This window comes from Sabethes cyaneus, chromosome 3 (assembly GCF_943734655.1).
Source record: "Sabethes cyaneus chromosome 3, idSabCyanKW18_F2, whole genome shotgun sequence".
Taxonomy (NCBI): Eukaryota; Metazoa; Arthropoda; class Insecta; order Diptera; family Culicidae; genus Sabethes; species Sabethes cyaneus.
Window position 1 is genome coordinate 194,225,109 of NC_071355.1, and position 24,022 is coordinate 194,249,130.

The 24,022-nt window shown below is 39.0% G+C and overlaps 1 protein-coding gene across 7 annotated transcripts in view; it reads right to left on the bottom strand.

Moving 5' to 3' along the window:
* Window positions 1–24,022, bottom strand: part of LOC128744082 (paxillin) — a 157,509-nt gene that overhangs the window by 18,682 nt on the left and 114,805 nt on the right. For all 7 annotated transcript variants that reach the window (XM_053840853.1, XM_053840849.1, XM_053840852.1 and 4 more), the window contains exons 3-6: window positions 21,546–21,768; window positions 21,353–21,485; window positions 21,179–21,291; window positions 12,849–12,946 (exon numbers count right to left, since the gene is read on the bottom strand). In XM_053840853.1, coding sequence (XP_053696828.1) covers window positions 12,849–12,946; window positions 21,179–21,291; window positions 21,353–21,485; window positions 21,546–21,768 — 567 coding nt within the window. The remainder of the gene's footprint in view (window positions 1–12,848; window positions 12,947–21,178; window positions 21,292–21,352; window positions 21,486–21,545; window positions 21,769–24,022) is intronic.

Sequence of the window (24,022 nt, forward strand, 5' to 3'; positions counted from 1 at the left end):
CTTTTTACTCGACCCAACTGCTCGACCTAACTGCACGATTGAACTGCTCGACTGGCCCGTTCGATTCAACTGCTCGAATGGACTGCTTGATTGAACAGCTTGATTCATCTGCTCGTTTTGACGCCTCGACTGAACTGGTCTATTGAACTGCTTGACTGGACTCAACTCAACTGGTCAGCTCGATTCAACTTCTCGACTAAACTACTAGACTCATTTGCTCGATTCAACTGCTCGACTATACTACTTGACTCAATTGCTCGACTATACTACTTGACTCAACTGCTCGACTCGATTGCTCGATGCAACTGCTCGACTGGACTACTCTACTCAACTACTCGACTCGGCTGCTCGATTCAACTGCTCGACTGAGCCACTTGACCCGGCTGCTCGGCTAGACTACTTGAAAAAACTGTTTGATTCGGCTGCTCGAATAGACTACTCGATTCAACTGCTCCACTGGACTACTCCACCCAACTACACGATTAAACTGTTCAACTGGACTGCTCGGTTCAACTGCTCGACTTAACTGCTCGATTTAACTGCTAGACTCGACATTTCGATTCAACTGCTCGACTGAACTGTTCTACTGGACTGCTTGACTGAACAACTTGATTTAACTGCTCGACTAGACTGCTAGATTTGAATGCTTGACTCGACTGCCCGACCCAACTGCTTGACTCGTTTGCTTGATTTGACAGCTCGACTCACCTGCTCAACTCGATTGCTTGTCGCGATATCACATGGTCGGTGTTAAATCGGATAGGACCAAATCGCAAAATTAAAAAAAAAATTAATGACAGCAAACGATCAAGAATTTTCTAAGCAACATTTTACTTTGATCAGACTACATGAATGTTGCAAACAGCCAGAGTTATAAGATGATTTCAAACGCAGCAAACTATGAATGCGTTTTTCTCGAAGTCAGAATTTTGTCACTCGATTCTGTCTGACTTAATACCGACCATTTGAATCGGTTCGCGGCAGACAATGGACGGTTCAAAGCCACTCACACAAAAGAGCAATTTTGCCTACCTATAGGATCGGCACAGCGGAGATAAATTTTTATTCAATTGAATGAAATCCAATGCGAGCATAAAAACTATTTGTTTCAGTTTCCGGTTATGACTCTTTTTTGTACAACATCTTAGAGCTATATTATGCAACATAAGAACTCAAAGAAGTGATACAAAGATTAAACATCTTCGCAAACACTGGCCAATGGAATGTATCCGCAGTTTTCATTCCGGATCGTAAGATTCGAGCTGACCTAGTATATAATTTTCAGCAATTTCCGTAGTTGTGCAGCATATGCGCATTAAATTTTATCGTGCGTATTGGAATAATGGGTGCATAAAATTAACGGTCGATCAAAATTTTGCAACCAGTTGCTAAAACAAAATAACAGTACAGTGGACTCTCGGAAAAGTTCATCGATTGGGGAATGGGTCGATTAACTTTTCCGAACTATTAACTTTTCCGAGTAGTCCTTAAAATCATTGAAAATGATAAATACACAGGCGAAAAATGGACTCCGGGATATAGGATACACATTTTTATGTATTTGAAAGTTGTAATGGAAAGAAATATGAAGCAAGATCTTTATGAAATAATACTTAGTTCCTTTCAGTAAGTTTAAAATATTCGGTTACACTAGTTTACTTTTGTATTTTCTGCGACTACGTTTTGATAATGTTCGCGCTTATTTTTAGTTCCTTGCTGTTCTTTCTTTTGCATTTAAAATTCATCTGAGTTTACGCTTTTCCAGTATGTTATCAATAATCCTGAAGTAACTATGTGCTCGTATTAAACTATTGTTGCGACTGTCCGGTACAAACGTTTAATTTAATCCCAGTTATGATGCGACTCTGTATAAAACTGTGGAAAGGCGACAATAAACTGAAAAATGAGAAATAAAGATAGAAGGTAAACTCGCGAGTGTGGACGAACGCTTAGACAACCAATAAATTCAAACTCTCAGAAAAATTAAGGTAAAAATTAACTTTTTAGAGCGTTGTAGAGAGCTAATATTCGCTTAACTTTTCTGAACAATTAACTTTTCCGAGAGTCTACTGTATTCAATTTTCAGCAAAATCATTCTAACTATATTTTGCGACATGACACTTTTTTCTACAAAGGTGAGTTATTTTACATAACACATGAAAAATGTATAATTTTTCGTTTTTGAGGTAGATTTTTTAAAGCAATAAATTTTCGTTAATGCAATGGAGACGTATGATGTTTTGCGGAATGAAATTGATTATCTATCAACGTCATAATGATCTATATTATGGATACAAACGGACTCAAACACAAATCTGGGGCGCGTTCACTTGTTATGGACATTTCTATATATAGTGTGACGACTCTGGGCGACGGCTTAATATTAAGAAAAAAAAAGTTAAAATGGATCATCCCGACTACCAGGGAATAAAGCACCCCATCTCCAATGAATTATTCCACACCTCAGGACTTTCACGGTCAGTGGCGCACGTTGAAATTAGCCATCAAAATGATAAATGGGCATCGTTTCGATTAAAGTTTGTCGCCACGTAGGCAAAACAAACGTGACGAAAATGTTTAAAGGCAAAATATTTCATACCCTCCGGTTGCTTTGGCACCATCGCTAGCGATGGTAACGGCAGTTAAAGCATATTAGTTAGCTTTGCTCGCGTTTACTGCCGGCCAGCCATAGACCAATTCGATCACTCCAAGGGTAAACTGTGCGATGATGCTAATCCATCTGAAATAATATTGTTTCCACCACTTTGGTTTTCCGAGTCGCTAGGGAGAAACACAGATCGGGTGGGTGGGTGTTAGCAGGTCTTGTTAGAACAAAATATACAACGTTGGACATGACATTGGCAGTTAAAATTACGAGCACATGACACTACACTTGCACACTGTCGTCTCCATCGCAAAATCTCCTTCCATCGAAAATGGCCAATGCCCTTAACCGGGTCAACATATTACCACATTATGATTACAAAATTTCTGGTTGAAAAAAAAACGTGAATCAATTGTCGAAAATTAGCTTTAGACTACACGGTAAAGATCAAAGATGTGATCCACAAATGATCAGAATTACTAGTCAACAGGCGACACAGATATTTAGGCAACCTCAATTTCTTGTTTACTGCATGTCTGGATTACAAGCGAACTTAGCCATTGTACCATTTGATGGTGCGACCAGACTTACGCAACAGCTATTTTTAACATAGCTCCTCGATGACGAACGAAATCGTCAATAAATAAATAAATAACTGCAATACGTGCTAATTTGACTTCGTAGATAGTAAAAACTGAAGCCAACTTTATGCTTCATAATGTGTACTCATTACGAGCGGATTAATTAATGATTCCATTGAGGCGAATCATTCCGCTCTTGAAAACCGTAAAAGCATGAAACGGACAGCAGTCGAATTTTTCTCCTGATCCCAACCAATTTAGTCATCATCGTAACATTCTCAAAAATGGCAAACGCCCATCCTGTTAATACATTTGGCAGAGGCAATTTCATTAGCCACTTGACACGTGGCAATTTCTTATCGACTATTGAAACGACTGTTATTGAAATAAAACTAGCCATTTGTTGACAAACCGCACTTTCGAAGAGAGAGAGAGCTCGATTCTTTCAGGGACGCGCCGACAGGAATATTATCGATGACTAATACGTTGATTGTATTAATTGTTACTGCCCAACCCCACGTCATCAGAGTCTTTGCAAAGCTGCTCCGCTGCGGTATCATTATCATTAGTTTGTTAAACGATCCGACACAGTAGGGTGAATGTTTCAATTCATACACTATTAGGGCTTCTGCTTTTCAGTCCTAGAAATCTATACTGTAGCAAATCGCAATAGAGACATTCTCCCTAAACCGAGCGTTACAGTGTTTAACTTCCTATGATCGACGACAATAACGAGCTTCTCGTAGATAAAGTTGCAAATTTATTGTATAATCATTTGACGCCGCAAGCACCGTATGAACGCGTCAGTAGAAAGAGACTGTTACCAATGCAGTTTATTAGTTAACCCTTAGCACTAGTAGTTATTGATATCTTGCCAGCTTAATAAGCATAAATTATGAATACGACCAAGTTAACGTTGAAATAATATAGTAAAATAATAATAACGTAAAATAACTACACGAGCACTGGACTCCACGATGTGTAGCGTCGCACGTTTTCTGCCAAATTTCCTTTACAAACGATAAAAAAAGATTCCGTAAAATTACCGTCGGCTGAAAAGAAAAATCAACGCCGAACAAAGAACGGTCCAATTTTTCTTTGCATGCATTTATTTTGATCTTCAGTTCAACATGTTCAACAGCAAACATGTATACCATAGGGAATAATATTTTACCGTGTCATCAGCTAATAAACAATCTTCGAAACAAGATTTCAACAAGCCTACGCTAATTAATATATGCTTCGTGTCTTTCGGTGACTATGATGCATGGAATGGTTAATTCGAACCATAATATGTAGCAGTCTCCACTAACCATTCTCAATCAATTTATTTGAAATTTTATATTTAGCGCTATATTTAGCCCAGAGGTATGTCAACCGCACCGTGCTTAGAACAGGAATATTTTCCACCGTTTGGAAAATAGTCACAAATTGGCCCCCGATAGAGACACAATAGATGGCCCGCTCAAAATCGATATGAGAAAAGCCATTTAAGGGGGCATAGTACTTTTTACACCATATTTTTTGCCTTATTTCAAATATTTTTTTCTCGATAACGCGAAAAGCGAATCGATTCGGGTTTTTTGCATTCAAAACATTGCACTTTATACTAATATTTACAATTTTGTTTGCATATGTGAACCTCTTCCCCTCTCCCCTAAGGCTTCTTGAACATGATCATTCGAAAAAAACATGATTTACGATACCATGGATTGGCGCTGGGGGGCTTATCCGAATAGAAAAACTCCAAAACGACATGAAAGTATATTAAATTATCTCGTGTATGACCCATCCTTTTTTTAAAATTCGAACGCATAACAAAATGGCGGACATTCAAACATAAAAGTAACGTTTTTAGTCGAAAAAATTGACTTTAAACATTTCTAAAAAATACAAAAATTGTAATATCAAAAAAAGGATGGGTCAAACACTAGATAATTTTGTTGACTTTAAAACAAAAAAAAGAATCATGAGAATTGCTTGAGCCGTTCTTGAGATATTTATGGTACCGACTTTCAAAACCTGGTTTCGAGAAAAACGACGTTGAAGTTTTTATTCGCTGTGTAATCGCTCCAGACATGCGCGGTACAAATAGCTGTAACTTTGTCAATTTTTGGAATTCATCGAAATGACTTGAAACAGGTATGGTCAAAATGTTAATCTTTCGAAATAATCAATAAAAAAAATTTCGATTTTTTTAAATTGAAAAAGTACTATGCCCCCTTAAAGGTACATAAACAACTAAAAATCTGTAAAAGAAAAACGATAATACACGTAAGTGTTCCAGTGCGGTGCGAAACAAATACGATAACGGTAACACGGTATTTTCTGATATAAATTAACAAAGTATAATGGTTTATATATCCTATATACCATAAAAAATAAGTAAATTTTTGGTTATAATTACTATAAATTTTTCGAATATTCAGATTCATATTTCGTATAATCCGGAATTGTTTGCTTTCGTGCTTCGCTCTCGCTCGTTGCAAAAACAACCATTTTTCCGAAAGCGGCTGTATTTCAAGGCATTTTCAATTTTCTTGGCCGCACTTAGAAGCGGTAATAAGTTTACAAAGCGGAACTTACATTGCAGCGATATAAGCGAGGTATATCGTACATTCGAAGTACTGTCAAACAAGGCACAGCGGGGTAGATATACCCGGCGGTCGGACAAAACCTCATAATTTCTCGAGTGCTATTTGTGGAGATCTGATGTCTTCAGCAACATTGTTTCTAATATTATTTTGCTTCTTTTGGCGTATTTCAAATAGTATTTAGCTAAAAAATTTCAAAATTGCTAGTAGAATGACCACGTATTATCACTAACTATGTCGAAAAATCTAGCTTCTTTTGCATTTAAATATACATCTATGCCTGCCCCAATATCTTTAGGCATTTTCGAAGAATTAAATATTTTTTACAACTTACTTTTCATTGCGACAATTGAAGTAGGGCACGGGAGGGTATTTTCGGCCCATCAAGCGATTGCTTTTAGTGTTTCAGCCTATGGTCTAGTTCTAGTGGAAAAACAGGTGGTTTTGATGTTCTTTCAATGAAAAACAGTAGATTACTTACTATCTTGAGAAAATAGTTATACACTCAAGTCGCTTTTACGCGAAGGATACTTCCCGCGTGAAACAAAACCGCGTAAAAAACCGCCTAAATTCCGAAATTCGCGTAAAAAACCGCGTAAAATCCGAAATTCGCGTAAAAACCGCGTAAATTCCGAAATCCGCGTAAAAAAACCGCGTAAATTCCAAAATTCGCGTAAAAAAACCAAAATTTCGCGTAAAAAAACTTTGCGGGTTTCAACACTACGCGAAAAAATAGATGTTCTGAGCACATCCGCGTAAATTCCGAAAATCGCGTAAAAAAACCGCGTAAATTCCGAAAATCGCGTAAAAAGACCGCGTCAATTTCGAAATTCGCGTAAAAAAAACCGCGTAAATTCCGAGAATCGCGTAAATTCCGAAATCCGCGTAAAAAAAACCGCGTAAATTCCAAAATTCGCGTAAAAAACCAAAATTTCGCGTAAAAATACTTTGCGGGTTTCAACACTACGCGAAAAAATAGACGTTTTGAGCACATCCGCGTAAATTCCGGAAATCGCGTGAAAAAACCGCATAAATTCCGAAAATCGCGTAAAAAAACCGCGTCAATTTCGAAATTTGCGTAAAAAACCGCGTAAATTCCGAGAATCGCGTAAAAACCGCGTAAATTCCGAAATTCGCGTAGAAAAAACCGCGTAAATTCTGAAATACGCGTAAAAAACCGCGTAAAAAGCAACTTCATTGTATGTGTATGTGGGCAAAGTATTTTTATTAGCGAAAGAAAAGGAAAATAGGCTGAATTTATAATTTATTATGCCGAAAATACCCTCCCGTACTCTACTCCTCATTTCTACTTGTTTCCTCTGAAAACCCCATTCTTGTAGTGCGGTTTATGCTTAATATGATGACCATGCGCAGCAAAAAAATGACACAAAAGAGTATTTTGTTTATTCTTTAAACACGCGCCAACATGTTACAAAAACGATCTAAGCATTCTACCTAGGAGTACCTACAAACTATAACCGTTATCGTAGATCAAAAAGCACTTAGCACTTCAGTGAATAATTTCAAGCATTTGAGAGGAGGAGAAACTACAGGATAAGTGGATAGAAGGTGTGATTTGTCCTATTTACAAAAAGGGCGATCGACTAGATTGCTGTAATTACCGCGGTATTACGCTGGTCTACGCCGCCTACAAAGTGCTCTCCCAGATTTTGTTTCGCAGGGCAGTATCAGGCGAGTTTTATGGGGGACCATGCTACTATGGATCAAATTTTTACTCTCCAGCAAATCCTCCAAGAATGTCGAGAGTTCAGCAAGCCCATGCAACATATTTTCATTTTGGATTTCAGTGCAGCATACGATACTGTCGAGCGCGGACAGCTATGACAGATAATGCACAAGTACGATTTTCCGAACAAACTAACGCGGCTAATCAAAGCTACGCTTGAACGAGTGATGTGTTACGTACGTGCTTGGGGGACATTCTCGAGTCCTTTCGAATCACGCAGAAAGTTGCGGTAAGGGAATGGACTGTTCTGTATGTTATTCTATAACGGTATTGAAGGTTTGCTTCGACGAGCGGGTAGCAAAACAAGAGGAACGATCTTCAGCAAGAGTAGCCAACTCCTAGCCTTCGCCACCCCAGCTCTATTCTGGTAGAAGCAAGAAGCAAACTAACATGTTTAATTCGGAGCAGACAAAAGACGAACAGAGAGAACTGCCGTATTTGTTGATTTGTGACCTAAAATAGTTGAAAACATAGTTCGGGGTAACTTGCAACCCTTCAGTTTTAAAAATCCCCCCATATCCAAATCAAAATTACGTTGTATTAGAGTTTTGTGTGACCTCAAAGGTTCATATGTCAATAAAAACTGTCCGTGCACAAAATTTCTTTACATTCTGAGAGCTTTCGTACCAAATAAATATCATAGTTTTGAAGAATTGCAATGTCTAAATATTTAAAAGTAAATGTGAGTATGTATCCATACTCCGCTGTAACTCTGGAGCGCCTGAACCGTTTTCTCCCAAACTTAGCAGCAACAGTACAGGAGGATTAACAAAAGGGGAGAAGATCCCTAGCAAGGAAAGAGTCTAAATGAGTAAAATGAATTGCGTTCATCTTGCAAAATGAAAAACCGATTGCAGTTCTACAAGTTGCTGGAATACAAGAGGGGGAGGGGATCTGAAAAAAGAGGAGGGGTGACAATATTAAGCGTGGAAGTCAAAATATGAAAAAGACTTTGTTTCTCGGACGAAAGCGGATTTACAAGTGGCTGGGAGACAATAGGGGGGAGTGACATCCGAATTGTAACCGATGTTTACAAGTTTTTATATTGTCTCTGGCACTTTACTATGCTTTTACTCAAACTGCTCGAGAACCCTACATCCTAAGCCCACTTCTGACCTGTTTACGGTAGGAATGATAACTCTCCAAGTCTTCGGGCGGAAAGGTCACTCACAGTAGAAAGTTTGCTTCAGTGTGAATTGCGAGTAATCATTTCCAGCCGAGCTGTCAACTGTATGAGTGATAAAAGTCTTCGGACGGAGAGGTCACTCATGCGGGATGACTTTACCAAAACAGCAAACGATGACTGTATGGGTAATAGCACTCCTCGAAGGACCTTTTTATTTTGGTTCTGATTCCACAGACAACGAATATCATCGCTTACCGGCCGCAATCCAAAACTCGGTGACCCAGGAGATCGACACAACGCTTGGAGATATCGAAATCTAAGCTAAGCAGAATCCGAAGTGTGTGTGTGTGCCTACTCTGATGGCAAGTTGTTTGCCAAGTAAGAAAAAACACCAATTCTACGTTGACCAAAGGAACTAACATAAGCCAAAAGATCGTAAGTAGTTTACTAAGCATGCAACCGTGGAGGGGAAAGAATAAAATTGTAACTCAGACTAAAAACTAGTATTTCCCATAACTATGGTTTATTTCTAATTCCCGTTGTAGTAAGTAAAGCCATTCTAATTTTCATCCTTTGTTGGATGGATTTAATGAATACTCCAAAAGTTCTTGTGCTGATTTGACTAAAACACACTTACCTTCCGATCAGTGAACTTTAAAATCACTGAAAAGCGATTACACTCAAGTACTTTTTTACACGGTTTAGTTTTTTGAGTATTAAGAACGGGGTAACGGGGAACGGGGACCATTCATTAATTTCTCAATACATTTGTGAGTAGCTCGACATTCCTCACGTAGATTGTAAATAGTTCCTTAGCTGCACCGTTTTCGAGTAATCGAAAAAAACAAACCGTGTAAAAAAAGACTTGAGTGTATTAAAGCATATTATTGAAATTACGCAACGCAAATATTTCTTAAATCCGTCGTATCGTTTTGAAACCCGTCCATTAAAATTTTTCATCGTCCGAACTAAAAATCACAACAACTGGTTCGAGTTCGAAAACAGACGCCGAGGAAGCCTGCAAATCGTAGGCAAAATACGTATCTGTCAACAATAAATATACATAGTAGAATTAAATTGGATAAGTTTTCTTTTTATTTAATTTCCAAGTTTTGTATTCTACTAAGACGCTCCGAAAACTTCAGTCATTACTTGATGTTTCGGGATACTGATAACAAAGCGAGTTTTTTCCTACTACAATCAACAAACGCTTCAGAAGCCAGATACAATCATCTGTGGGACGAACCTCGAATATAGTTTTAAGTCATCAGCATACGATAGCTTGCGTTCAACTTGTAGCAGCGAAGTATTATCATTGAAAAATAGCATAAACAGGAGAGGTCTCTTGTTGCTGCCTTGAGGAACATCCGAGAAGTTGGTAAACTGAGAAGAAATGTTTGTTCGATTTAATCGACGTTTTTCGGCGAAATAAGTATGAACTTATGGTGGCGGCATGAAAAATAGCATAAACAGGAGAGGTCCCTTGTTGCTGCCTTGAGGAACATCCGAGAAGTTGGTAAACTGAGAAGAAATGTTTGTTCGATTTAATCGACGTTTTTCGGCGAAATCAGTATGAACGTATGGTGGCGGCGATTATCTGAGATCAACTGAGAAGAAATGTAAAGGTCGGGCTGCATCCTCATTAGTTGGAACTGAGCCATTCCGTAAAATACCGAGATACACCAGGTAGTGAATCGATCGAACGCTGGTATACAGCAATTCCATGAAAAAGGGTGCTATCGAAATTTAAAATTATATCTATAGAAGCTTGTTTGAACCGGCCCAATGTCTAACGGATATTTTTTATCATCTTCCATTAAAGTTTGGCATTCACATTTGAAATAATCTAATGGACATGCTGTAAATAAATAACAACATTACTTTACTTAAACGATTCTTTTAATTGGATAGTTTTAGCAATCAAAATAAAAAAAATCCTCAAAAGAATTCTAATGAATTTGTTACGGAAATCATTGATCATTACCGTAAGCTGACCTTTGTATTGTTAGCGTCAACCAAATGCATTAAAAATCGTTCACGATTTCTACTGATGTTGTCGAGTGTCAGTTCATCGACAAGTAGCAGCTGTTAATAATTTGTGCACAACCTGACCGGTCAACTATAACGCAAATCGACTATTACCGTTTCCAATCGTCTAAATATTTCCCCTTACATCTATTTCACGGCATTTGGACTGATCATTTGGCGTTCACGTTCGAATGGATTCGTAAATGCTACATTCCGAATGGATATACATACCCCACATCATCATTCAGCCAATTTCGGTGGCAGGCAATGTCAGAATGTTGGCACTGATTCGGCTACCTTGTTTGGCCGCCGAAAGTAGCAAATGTTAGCCGCTTGCAGCCGAAACAGCCATCCCAACTGTACGATTATGTTCTTTAAAAGGGATACAGTTCGTTAATTAGTGGGAGCCAGAAAAAAACTGCTAGCGACCAAGGGTCGCCCATCTAGTTCCGATCGATCATTGTTGTTATAGCAATTTATCAAATTTTCGTTGTTCAACAAAATTTTAGCGATTACTTTTTCCAACTAGAACTTCACTAATCCCAACCTTCGCATGCACGCAGCAGCAAGTAGGTGCGATTTAAAATGGGTTAAATGCTTCGGTCTAATTGCTGCCCGTTCAAAAACACCGCACACGACGACGAAAGCAGCGGTGTAGAGCCAAGGTTGCTTGCAACCACGCTTTCGCGCCGACTGACGGGCGTGTGCAGTGCATAAAGAGTTGTCACATCCAATGTGCTGATTGAAACGGTACTTTCTCGAGTTGGCAAGCAATTAAACCACTTCCAAGTACCTGTCAACGGACACAGGTGATAGGTTGGAAGTCAAGATGGTGCGAAATGATCGAAATTCCAGTTGCTGCACCACCACCACCGCGAGCGCAGTAAGCAACAAGGAGCAGAAAAATGCCAAGTTGCACACGATCAATGCAATCGTTGCAAACGGTTCATTTGCGGAGGCGTTTGCAGCCGAGCGACGCGCCGGCAGCCTCCGAGGTGCCGGCGATCTTGAACTTAGACAAGCTTGAGATTTATTGCGAGATAGATTAAATTGAATAATAAACCACGGGGTCTGGAAAGATGCAAGATGCGAACTTCACTGCGCTCTCACTACTGTGTGCCCGGGTTAAATATAGATCGGAAATCCGTGTAGTCGTAAAATTGTTGGCTAAGCGAAATTTTAACCCATAGACAGAGGCCGGATATAGGTTAATCGCATCTAGCTGTGAAGCGGGTACCATTCGAAGGGGATTACATAGCAGTACGATTATTAGATGGTGTATTTATTGGCAGAGAGTATTACATCATTTTATTTTGACATCTGCAGCTATGCAACAATGTTCATTAGAAAATATACCTACTATAATACTGAATAAACTAACCATGAGATTTTGACTGAGTGTAGATGACATAACTAGGCTCATTATAAAAATCCAAAAACATTTTTAATTTAAAAACCTCAGCTGTTGACTGTTGATGGACAAAGGGATTAAGCATATCAAATAATCGGCATTCTGTTAACCGTATACTGTTAATAAACAATCTGAATCAACTATTGTGTAATTTCGTTTTCGGTCAATAAATAACGCCCGAAACATGTGTACGAAGCCGTGAATAAGCGTTGTGTCAAGAGGGGGACTCTAAAGGGAACGTCGCCACAAATAAGCATAAAATTAGAGTTTTTTACCGGCTGATTCCGAACGACAAATGACCTGGCTAACCGACTGTGGTGTATATTTCGATGCTTGTGTTAGGTAAGGTTTCCTCTCCTGGTTGAAAAACAATGTGCTAAATCAAACATCAAAATGTTATTCTTAGCATGCCTCTGAAACATTCCATAATCAATATCGACCATCTCTTTAAAATACTAAAGTAAATGTCAATAACATCCAATGGGGATAAAAAAATCAACTAATTAAAAGCTGACAAGCATTTAGATTGACGTACCATCGACTTTCACGTTTCAAGGGTCACTTTTCTCCGAAAAGAGACGAAAGCAAAAGTAAAATTAGAACTGCGTTCTAAATACAAACCGTACACAAACGCATCTGCGAAAGTTTGGAGCCAGGTTATTTATATTTTCGACGACGGTGTGCCTCAAGTTCTAGACACTTACCATACGGCGCACAGATCATATACATACTAATACAGTCTGTCAATAGACCTACCTTAAAATCTGAAAGTGATGCCATTAGATCGTCCAACTCTTTGGTGGCCGAAGAAGTGTGGTTTGCCTGTTCATGTTGGGCTAGCTGCTGCTGATACACTGCAAAAATAAAAACATAAACAAAAACAATATATTATTACAGGCCTTGAAATGCATGTTCAATTCGGTTTTATGCCATGCTGAATAAGCTGAAGCTCCGTTTTCTGTCTGTGCGACTTTGAATGACACTTGGTTGCATAAACATTAGGCGCTTTTAGACTTTCCAATGGAAGCGCACGATGTTTTGTACAAGCTGAAATTCAAAGCAGCATCGAATCATTCTCATTAGATTCTCATTCAACAAAAATTTTGAGACTTCCATATATGATTTATTAATTAAGGCAGCGGTTCCCAACCTTTTTTCGGTTCGCGTACCCCCTGACGGATTTCCCTATACTGTTCTGCAGCGAACTAAAGTTTTGGCGAACCCCTGGGGGTTCGCGAACCCCCATTTGGGAACCGCTGAATTAAGGCATTAAAGTGTCCTATGACTGTGACTGGATTAACCCTCTCTGTCCCATGGTAGCACAGGTGCTCCATGACTTCCGATACTCAAATCGACCGATAAAATTTTTGAGGCATTCAAATATGGATATTTTGATTTTGTAACGTAGTAAAAACATTGTTTCACAAGGTGTATAGTTGCGTTTGACGAATTCTTAATTAATAGCTTTTTTACATGATCAAAAACTGTAAACCACCAAAACACCCCTGGGACAGAGAGGGTTAATGTCCAATGGTCTAATAAATAAAGTAAGGTGCATGTACAATTAAGTTAATTTTATCAAGTTAACAACTCAATCAAGGAAAACTCATCAAAATGGGCTAAAAAATGTAAAGACTTCAAAATTGTTTTCTTCTATATAACAGTTTACTCTGTGTAAACTCTGCACCTCATTTGCTAAATATCAATGAGCAAAAAAAAATGACAGAAGCTCCGAATATAGCGCCTAATATTTGCATTCGGTGTTTATGGATAGAAGACCTGCATGTGAATAAACGAAAAGAATACTAGACTTACGCGGGAGATAAAAAATTGTTTTGTAAACAATTGAAAAGCAATTACGCAGCTTCCTGGAACATTTGCACTACTTACTTCGAGGAAGCATTAACTTAAACCACGCACGCTATGTCCGAAGGTATTTATTATTTAACTTACATGCACCTCAGATTTCTCTTCACAGGATATTAGTATTAATAAAAACAATTAATTTAGAGAAGGTCTTAAAATATTCTATCTTGGGTTTTTTGAAAAATTCAATTTTCAAGGTTATTTCGGGGTCATCCCCTCTCAAGTGATCATATCCGTTGTATTCGACCACCTCCGATTTCAACCAAATTTGGTATAACTGCTCATTCCGACCCCACTTTTATTTTCCCAAAGTTTCGTACGGATTGATCAATCCCCCTTGCAGTGACGCTTCTCCATTTTTCTCAGATTTTCGAAAATACTCATTTTTCACTGCATGTGCATGTGCATTGTTCAATTTGGGGGATTGTTCAATCCATACAAAACTTTGAGAAATATAATGTGGGGTCGGAATAGGCCATTATACCAAATTTGGTTAAAATCGGAGGTGGTCGATTACATCGGATATGATCTCTTGAGAGGGGATGACCCCGAAATAACCTTGAAAATTGAATTTTTCAAAAAACCCGAGATAGAAAATTTTAAGACCTTCTCTAAATTAATTGTTTTGATTAATACTAACATCCTGTGAAGAGAAATCTGAGGTGCATGTAACTTAAATAATAAATACCTTCGGACATAGCGTGCCACGTATAATTTTCGCAGTCTTTTATCGTTAAAAACAAAGACAAAACAATGGGCAAATATGTAAACATGTTAAACATGTATGACCCTCTGGATTAAAACCTCTTCAAAATCAAAAATAAAATATGTTTTTAAAATTCGAGGACTTCTCCTTTCTCAGAAAACTCCAAGAAAAACGTTTTCTTACATATCGCTTATTTCAAAAACTTCATAAATTCATAAGCATCGCAAAATGAAACTTTTTTTTATGAAAACGTAAGCAACTTTTCTTAGCAAGCTATATCTACAATAGTACCTTTAGAAAAATTCCATTTTTCAACATTTTTTCGTATAATTCTAAGCCCTTCCAAACAAAATTGGTTGCTTCATCGGGTTAATTCCAATGCACACACCACATGATGAGTGTTCCTTATAGAATTTTTTCTGCTTTCCAATGGTAAGCTTGAAACTACAATCGGTCGATGCGCTCAGAGCGAAAAAATCTGATTAATTCTATTATAGTGCCCAAATCCAAGATGACCGCCAAAAAATTTTTAGTTGATTTGAAAATCCTATCCTTCCTGTTTACAAAACCATGTTTAATAGACTATTTTACATGATAAAGATGTAAGGGTTTCCACAAAAAAACTTTTTTGAAAACTGCCCACCCCTTTAGTGAACGAAGTGCGACTTCAAAGTGAACTTCACTGATTTTCCACCAATTAAACAGAAAATTTTCAATATCCAAGGACCTCGTATCGGTAGTGGCCAGATTTCAACAAAAATTACTAGACAAAAGGCTCATGTAGTTCTAACCTCTTGAAAAAGAGGTCGAGTTCATCGTAGACTGTATTCTATACAAACAATAAAATGTGGTTTTGCTATGCCGAACTGACTGTAAAAACATACGTTTGTGAATCTCTGCCAATCATTGGCTCCATTTCTGAGTAATTCTCGCTGAAACGGGTCCACTACTGACACGAGGTCTTCAAATATTGGAACTTTTGCGCTTAATTGGTTGAAAATGGTTAAAAAATAAGAATTACACTTTTGATACCTCGAAATAGTGGACCCCTCGTTCGCCAAGGGGCCTAACAGTTTCAAAAAAAGTTGAATTTTGAGCAAACCCTGAGATCTATATCATGTGATATTTCATAAATTTGCCATGAAACAACTAACAAATGGTCCGGTCCTGTAAAAAAGAAGAACAGGGCTTTCAAATGGAGTAAAAAAAATTTGGCGGTCATCTTGGATTTGGTCGCCATATTGGATTTTATCAAAAAATGACCGTTTTCACCATGAGCCCCCCCACCGATTTTCATTTTAAGAAATCACAATAATTATCTGAAAATTGTGAACCTTGCTACAAATAACTGGTAGTTTTATTCAGTTAATGCCATTGCACACCCAATTTAATAAATGTTTCTTATAGCATTTTTTCTCAGCTTTCCAATGGTGGTCTTGAAAATGAAAATCGGTGGGGGGCTCATGGTGAAAACGGTCATTTTTTGATAAAATCCAATATGGCACCCTGTTCTTCTTCTCTCACATCACATCACTTGGATTATCACTCAACTGTTTCACTCTCACTCACTCTCAACAGAGAAACAACATAGTTTTGTTTACAAACCCTCTCCAAACACCAATTTCATGAATTTATTCATCGACGATCCGTCTTGGATTGCCGATGAATGATTCATGTCATACAAAATGTTGACGACTTGAATTTCTTCAAGAGGAACTGGAGAACTTTTCAACACGGTATATTACTAACAAAATGGTTTTGAATGCTTCAAAATCCTGCGTCATATCATTTTCTCGAAAACACTCTCTATTGCTATACGACTGCAAAGTGTTTGGTCAAGTATTGAATAGAGTAACTGTTGTTAGAGATTTAGGTATCTTGTTGGATACCAAGCATAACTTTAAAGACCGTTTAACAACTGTGACCATCGTTAACCGTTATGTGTTCGACAAAAAAAACACCTTTAAGTGCTCGACAAGGGTACCCGGGTACCCACAAATTGAAACGCTTGTAACTTTGGCAATATTTGACCGATTTGGACCATCTTACCACCTAAAGATTTAGGAACTTATCCACTTTCAGTGGGGTTGCAACAGAACCGGAAGTGGTTCATCTGGTTCCCGGAAATCCGGTATTCCGAGAGTGTGTTCCGGAATTAAGGCACTTTTTAAGATTTTTGATGTAATCATAGTAATATGGGTATCCAAAATTCCTCAAATGACTCCGAAAGGTCATTTTTCATAGTTTTAAAACCGTATAATGATTTATCCTCGGAATGGCCATTCTAGAACAAGTTCCCGTGGGACCTCCTGTGGCCACAGAACTGTTTGGCTTGCAACACTGGCAATTTGGGTATCTATATTCATGAAATTACTCCGGAAGGTCGTTTCTCATTGTTTTGACTCTATCTGATGATTTTGCCTTGGCATGGCCATTCCGGAACATATTCCAGTGGGGCTTCACAGTGGTCCAAAACCACATAAACGTGCGCATTACAGTTTTGAGTGGGAAAACTTGATTTTAGGTTTATGAAGGCTTTGGAAGAGTTTCTTGAAATTAAAAGTTCTATCGTTTTGTGGAATTCAAACTTTGATTAATCCCCCTAAAAGTGAAATAAAAATTTTATTTCCTTCAGTTTCAATATAACACATTTACGGGTTCTGCAAGGTTTTAGAGCATATTATTACAAGAATTTTTCCAGAAGACAGTAACCTTCTATCTCTTTAGCGAAGATAGAAAAATCCTTTTCAGCACTTTTTAGCTTTAGTTCCGGAACACATCCTCGGAATACCGGATTTCCGGAAACCAGATGAACCACTTCCGGTTCTGTTGTAACCCTACTGGAAGTGGATAAGTTTCTGAATCTTTAGGTGGTAAGTTGGTCCAAATCGGTCAAATATTGCCAAAGTTACAAGCATTTCAATTTGTGGGTACCCGGGTACCCTTGTCGAGCACTTAAAGGGTAAAAAATTTCGAAGCTCCCCCTTTCCTCCCCCTTAAGTGCTACATGAAAACTTATTTTATAAAAAGTTGTAATTTAGAGAGTTCTGAGATGTCACGGAGTTTCAGTATCCTGGGTCGAAGAAAACTTTAAAATTTCTTACTTTGAAATCTGAAAAGGTACCCGGGTACCCTGTCGAACACATAACGGTTAAAAGCGATCGGGAAACTTTTGTCGATAGTTAAAAAACCTGAATTGGAAGGAAACAAAAGCCGTAAGTCGCAGCGACAATGAAAAGAGTAGTCAGCACTTTTAGTCGGAACTCCAACTTGTCCAATAGGTCGAAGACAAGTTGGGAGTATCATCTACAACCGTACATCGAGCTGATAAATGTGTCGGACTGCTGAATTATAAGAAAATTGTGACTCCAAATCGCGACGACAAATAATACAAGACGGCCGAAACACAATCCCGGAAGCTGTACACAACGACGCTGACCAAGTTCGATTGCGTGATGATGGATGACAACGCCTACTTCAAGGCCGATTTCAAAAAGCTTCCTGTGGGTTTTATACGGCAAGCATTTTCAACATATGAAACTGTCGAAGCTTGCTAAGAAATATCCAGTTTCACATGCTATTTCTACCTGTGACATAAAAAGCGTCATTTTTGTTAAAACCAGAACCGTCAATCACGAAATTTCCGTGACCGAGTGGTAACAAAAAACGTCTGCTGCCTTTCCCAAAACAGTATAGTTGTTCCGTGCTGCTTTGGCCTGATTTCTTGCCATTACCGAACAAAGGCCTTGAAGTAGAATGCCGCCAACAATTTGCGGATGGTTTCCACTGACGACGCGCTCAGACTAAAACAGAAGATGGGATGCGGACCTTTCCAGAGCATACTTTAGTCTGAAAACTATTGAGTGATAATAAGATGGCAGATATGATACGCTCGGCTATCCACAAGGCCACAACAGCGTTGCTAGGTGAGGAAGCCTCGAGCGCAGAAACTGATTGGTTTGACGGGATTTGCCAACAAACGATAGAATGAAAAAAAGAGCTTGAAAAAACTATCTTAGCACATCCACGAGAAAGAATTTGGGCAAGCACCGACAGGCGCGGCATGAATTAACTACGATCTGGAGAAAGAAAAAGCGCTAGAAGGAGGACAGAGATCGTGAAGAGCTGGAACAGTTATTTCGGACTAAAGACACGCGCAAATTTTACGAGAAGGTGAACCAAACTCGTAAGAGCTACACACCTAAACCTGACATGTGAGGGACGAGCAAGGGGGTCTAATCACAAACGAGCGAGAGGTGGTCGACAGGTGGAAGCAGTTCTTCCGTGAGCCCCTCAAAGGCGATATAGCAGAAGCAGACGCAACGGAATTTAATCTCGGAGTGCCTATAAACGACAACAACGTGCCAGTTCCCGATCTCGAAATCGGTCAGCTGAAGAATAATAGAGCCGCCGGAAAGAACGGACTCCCGGCAGAACTCTACAAAAATAGCCAAGAACAGCTAGCAACGGCATTTCACTGGATAATTTCAAGGATTTGGGAGGAGAAAAAGCTACCGGAGGAGTGTATGGAAGGTGTAATCTGTGCCATCCACGACCAAAAAAGATCGGCTAGATTGCTGTAACTACCGCGGCATTGCGCTGGTCAACGCCACCAACAAGGTGATCTCTCACATTTCGTTGTGTCGTCTATCCCCAATTTCAATACAATTCGTAGAGCAGCGTCAGGCGGTGTTTATGGGGGCCCGTGCTACTACGGATCGAATTTTTACTCTCCGACAAATCCTCCAGAAATGTCGAGAGTACAACGTGCTCACGCATCAAATTTTCGTGGATTTCAGAGCAGCAGACGATACAGTCAAACGCGAACAACTATGGCAGATAATGCACGAGTACAGTTTTCCGGACAAACTGACGCGGTTGATCAAAGCTGGAACAAGTAATATGTTACTACGTGCGCGTTTCGGGGGCACTCTCAAGTCCTTTCGAATCGTGCAGAGGGTTGCGGCAGGGGGATAGACTGTCCTGTATGTTATTCAATATCGCTATTGAAGGTGTGATCCGGTGAGCGGGCACGAAACGAGAGATACGATCTTCAAGAAGAGTATCCAATTCCTAGCTTTCGCAAACGACCTTGACATCATTACTAGAAACCTTGGGATGGCGGAGGCAATCTACGCCAGATTAAAAACGGAAGCTAGGAGGACAGGGTTGCAAATAAGTCAATGCGTCGAAAACCAAATATATGGTAGGAAGAGGCTCCAGAGAAAGCAACGTTCGCCTCCGACGGACAAAGACCATTGACGACGATGAACTGGAGGTGGTTGATGAATTCATATATTTGGGATCTCTGGTCGCCGCCGTAACTTTGCTTACGGAAGACATACGTGCACTTGCTGTATTTTAACGAAAGGTGTTGCGGACTATTTTTGGCGTTGAGCGGAGTACAAACGGATTGCGGAGAGTGGCGTAGGCGTATGAACCACGAGTTGCAGGCACTACTTGGAGAGATTCCCATCGTACACCTGACATTGAGAGTTGAGAGACTACAGTGGGCCACGTCGCTAGGATACCGGACTTCGGTGCAGTGAAATCCGTTCTCTTCAAGAACCCCACCAGAACCACGAATAGAGGGGCTCAACGTGCTAGATGGATCAACCAGGTTGATGCCGACTTACGTGTGTCGAGACACGGAACGAATTGGCGACGAGTAGCCCAGTACAATGGAGACGAATTCTTGATACGACAAGAGCCACTCCGGCTCTCGGCTGCTAAAATAAGTAAGTAAGTAAGTAAGTAAGTAAGTAGTAAGTAAGATGGCAGATCTTGCCTTTTAAAAATACTTAACTGAAAAATGTAAACAAACCTTTTAAGGGCTTCTTTCTCTATGTTAGTCCAGCAGACAATAACTCTCATTCAGTTTGTTTACGTTTTGTACGGCAGTTACGCCCTTTTGAAAAGTTTGTGCCGAATTAATTTATCTATCGCATAGATTCCTGCTGTGACATGTTAAGAACTCCAATTATAAACTAAATTTTACAGAGAAGGCAGAAAATGTGTCCTAGCTTAAATGCACCCGTGAACTTTAAATTGGATTTGAGGTTAAACTTAAAATTGGACTTGACATTAGATTAAAACTTGAAATCTTATTTAAAATTACACTAAGAATTGAACTGAAAATAGGACTTCAAACTGAACTTGAAATCAGATTTGAAACTCTACCTCGAAATTGCAATTAAATTAGACTTGAAATAAGACTTAAAATGAGACAAGAAATTGATCCTGCTATTGAATTTAAATTGAGAAATGTAATACCAAAGCTACGCTACTAACGAGTCAATTGCGAACAACTTCTAGCTTCCAGCAACTATAGCGTTCAAAGTGCATTTCAGATTGGTAGATAGATAGAAATTATTAATGTCAAAAGTAAGACTCCTAAAACAAGTTGTCGAAAGCAAATGTAAGATTTAAACCACACTATAATGATTTGAACGAACAAAATACATCAATAATCATGAGATTTTCATAGAATAAAATTCAACCCAACCAAACTTACTTTGATCCTGATAATTGGCACTAGGCGTTCCGGTTAACTTTTCGGTAGTAGTTTCCCGTACCGTAATTGTGACCTGTCGACCGGGATGTGGCTGAGGATTGGGCGATTGATTGCTACAAGAATAAAAACAAAAATTAAATGCTAACCAAGCAGAACGCAGATAAAAACACTCACCCATAAGGTACAGCATAAATCGGATTAGCATTGGCATTGCTCAGCTCGTCAAGCAGACTGTCCACCGAGGGTCGCTTGATTGTGTCGTTGATAGCGTATGGCGAAGGACTAGTGGTTCCATTGTTGGCGGTATCTGCAAAAAAAATAAATAACCTGTTAACTTGCTTGCTGAATGGATGAAGAGATGACTCACGTTTTTCCACGATGTTTCCGTATCGGGCACTGCTCAAATCTTGCAGCAATGAGTCCAATTCCGATAGATTGCCAGAGGTGGACGTTTGTAACTTTTGGGGCGTACTGGACCGCGGCAGCGAGTTGTTATGATGCGGCGTACTGGATCGCGGCAAGGAACCATTGTAACCGTTAGCAGTGCGTGTTTCCGTTACTGTTTTGGTCGCTGTGTTCTGGTATGTTTGCTGAAATTAAATGGTATTTTAGTTTTTGGATCAAGCGTTTAATATGTTTCAATTAAAATAATTGCTTTACAACTTTCCGGTGAATAAAAATCTAAACCACCTGAAGGAATTGTGTAATTGCACGGTGTTGGATCGATTCCAAAAACATAAATTAGGTCGACAGGTTTTAAAAAAATTACGAACCACCTGAATTTGATTACAAAAATCACTGCACTAACAAGCAATTTAGATTTAGCTTATTTTTATACCACCACCACCGGACAATTGCTTTCGCTATTTTCACACAAATAAGACAACCGTTGATTCGTCAACCGTCAGCGATTTCGATCGTAAATGCCTCATCGGACGGATGCAATTAAAGTGTGTGCCTATTGGGAAATTTTACGGGAACATTTTCAGCACACCATTAGCGTTGAATGTCATTGTCACCTCGTTGAATGTTTGTTTGACCAAGCGGTGCTGCTGACTGGCTTTGATGTTTACAATCCGGTCCGCCGTCGCCGCGCTGCAGGATGCAGAATGTTTGTAAACTTCAAGCGAGCCTTGGAATGTTCATCGAATCAGTTAGCTAAGAAAGGGAGATCATTTTTCATTTTCCTACAAAGCGAAGATAGAGTAGATCAGGCGATCTTTATTTCTTCACTGCATAGAGATAACTAGAGATTGTATTGGTGATACAATAACATACATCCGAAGGATCTATGTCTACGATCTATGATCTAATTCGATTCGAGGCCTTTGCTTTTAGAGTCATTAAATATTTGTTGATGATGCTGAACTGACTGCATCCGTAAACAAGTCACATATTATTTATACCCATCGCATCGAATATATTATCATAACTAGAAATAAATTGAAATAATTGAGTCAATTTTGAGGAAAGCAGACTTATATTATATATACATTTTAAATCAATACAAAGCTCTTTGTCGCGTATTGTCATTTGATATGCAACAACCCCAATGTCTGAGATCGACGGGAGGGTAATTTGGTAGAAAGAATTGCGCTTATTAATTCCGAAAAGTGCTTCTTCCATAGGCCCTCCAGGCAAACAGCAATAAAATCGTGGAGAAGAAGGTTTTGATGGACCTTGATCTGCCAGATTGTCTATCTCTGACTCATCAGATGACAATATTTCATAAAGAAACGGTGAGGTTTATGCGAGCGGCTTTTTAAGCACCTGTGTGATGGAGCGTTTGAAGCGAAGAAGAAGTAATTTCGAAGTTTTGATGTTTTAGAAAGAAAATTTAATAGGGAAATTTTTTGATCAAATAACTTCTAGAACAAAAGCTCTCCACAGAACAAAAGCACACACACACACCTAGTCGCGAACGAAGTAGACTAATTCATTAAAAAATAAAAAAAGTGATAGCTTCTCAAAGTGACCTGGGGCCGAAATGACCAGGCGCAAATAGTCAGCTTTCTGGAACGGGCTTTTAAATACGCGGTCAAGGCTAAAAAATACTTAACCAGATCCTGAGGAATTCAAATAACATTCAGAGCGTTCATGTTGCGGAACTTATTGGGAGACTGTTGGAAGGTGGGTTTATTTTCCCTCAGCATTTTTACGGAAGGCCGTATCGATAACAGACGAGAAATCAAGCTCAGAACCAGCAGATACTTCTATCGCATCGCAAAATTCCCTTTGATCCATATGAGACAGGCAGACTGCAAATTTACCAGCACAAGTAGGAAAACAACAAAAAACTACTTTACTGAAGCACTCGCCGCGAAGTGCTCTGTTTACTTCTCCAATGCGAGCGACACCGAATCGAACGTTCGAGCCACAGTAACTTAATAAACCTAAAGATAAACTTACCAAATATGCCGGAAATCATTAATGCAAGATCACGGATTTATCCGTACTTCTACGAATTTAAGAATTTTCTACAAGTCTACGGAGAAGTGCCAGTATCTAAAGATTTTCATAAACTTTTCGGAAAAGTTTGAAAATTTCTTTCACTTACAAAAATCACGACTACACTACATGCAGTGAATAATATCCCGATAAGCATCACTTTATGCTTTTCGAGCCGATATGAAAGTTTCTAATAAAGTTTTGCTGAGAGAGAGAGAAACGAACAGAGAAGTAAAGTGGGTCTACTCACTGAGTAGTGAATATAAAAAGGGAAGATTTACGTTAAAGCCGCCTTGCTGTCAATATGAACTGGCAGTTTTTCACTTTGACGAGAAAGAAAGAACTCATCACCGCTATATGTATATGTATGGTAGTCTTCACTTCACACTCTGAATA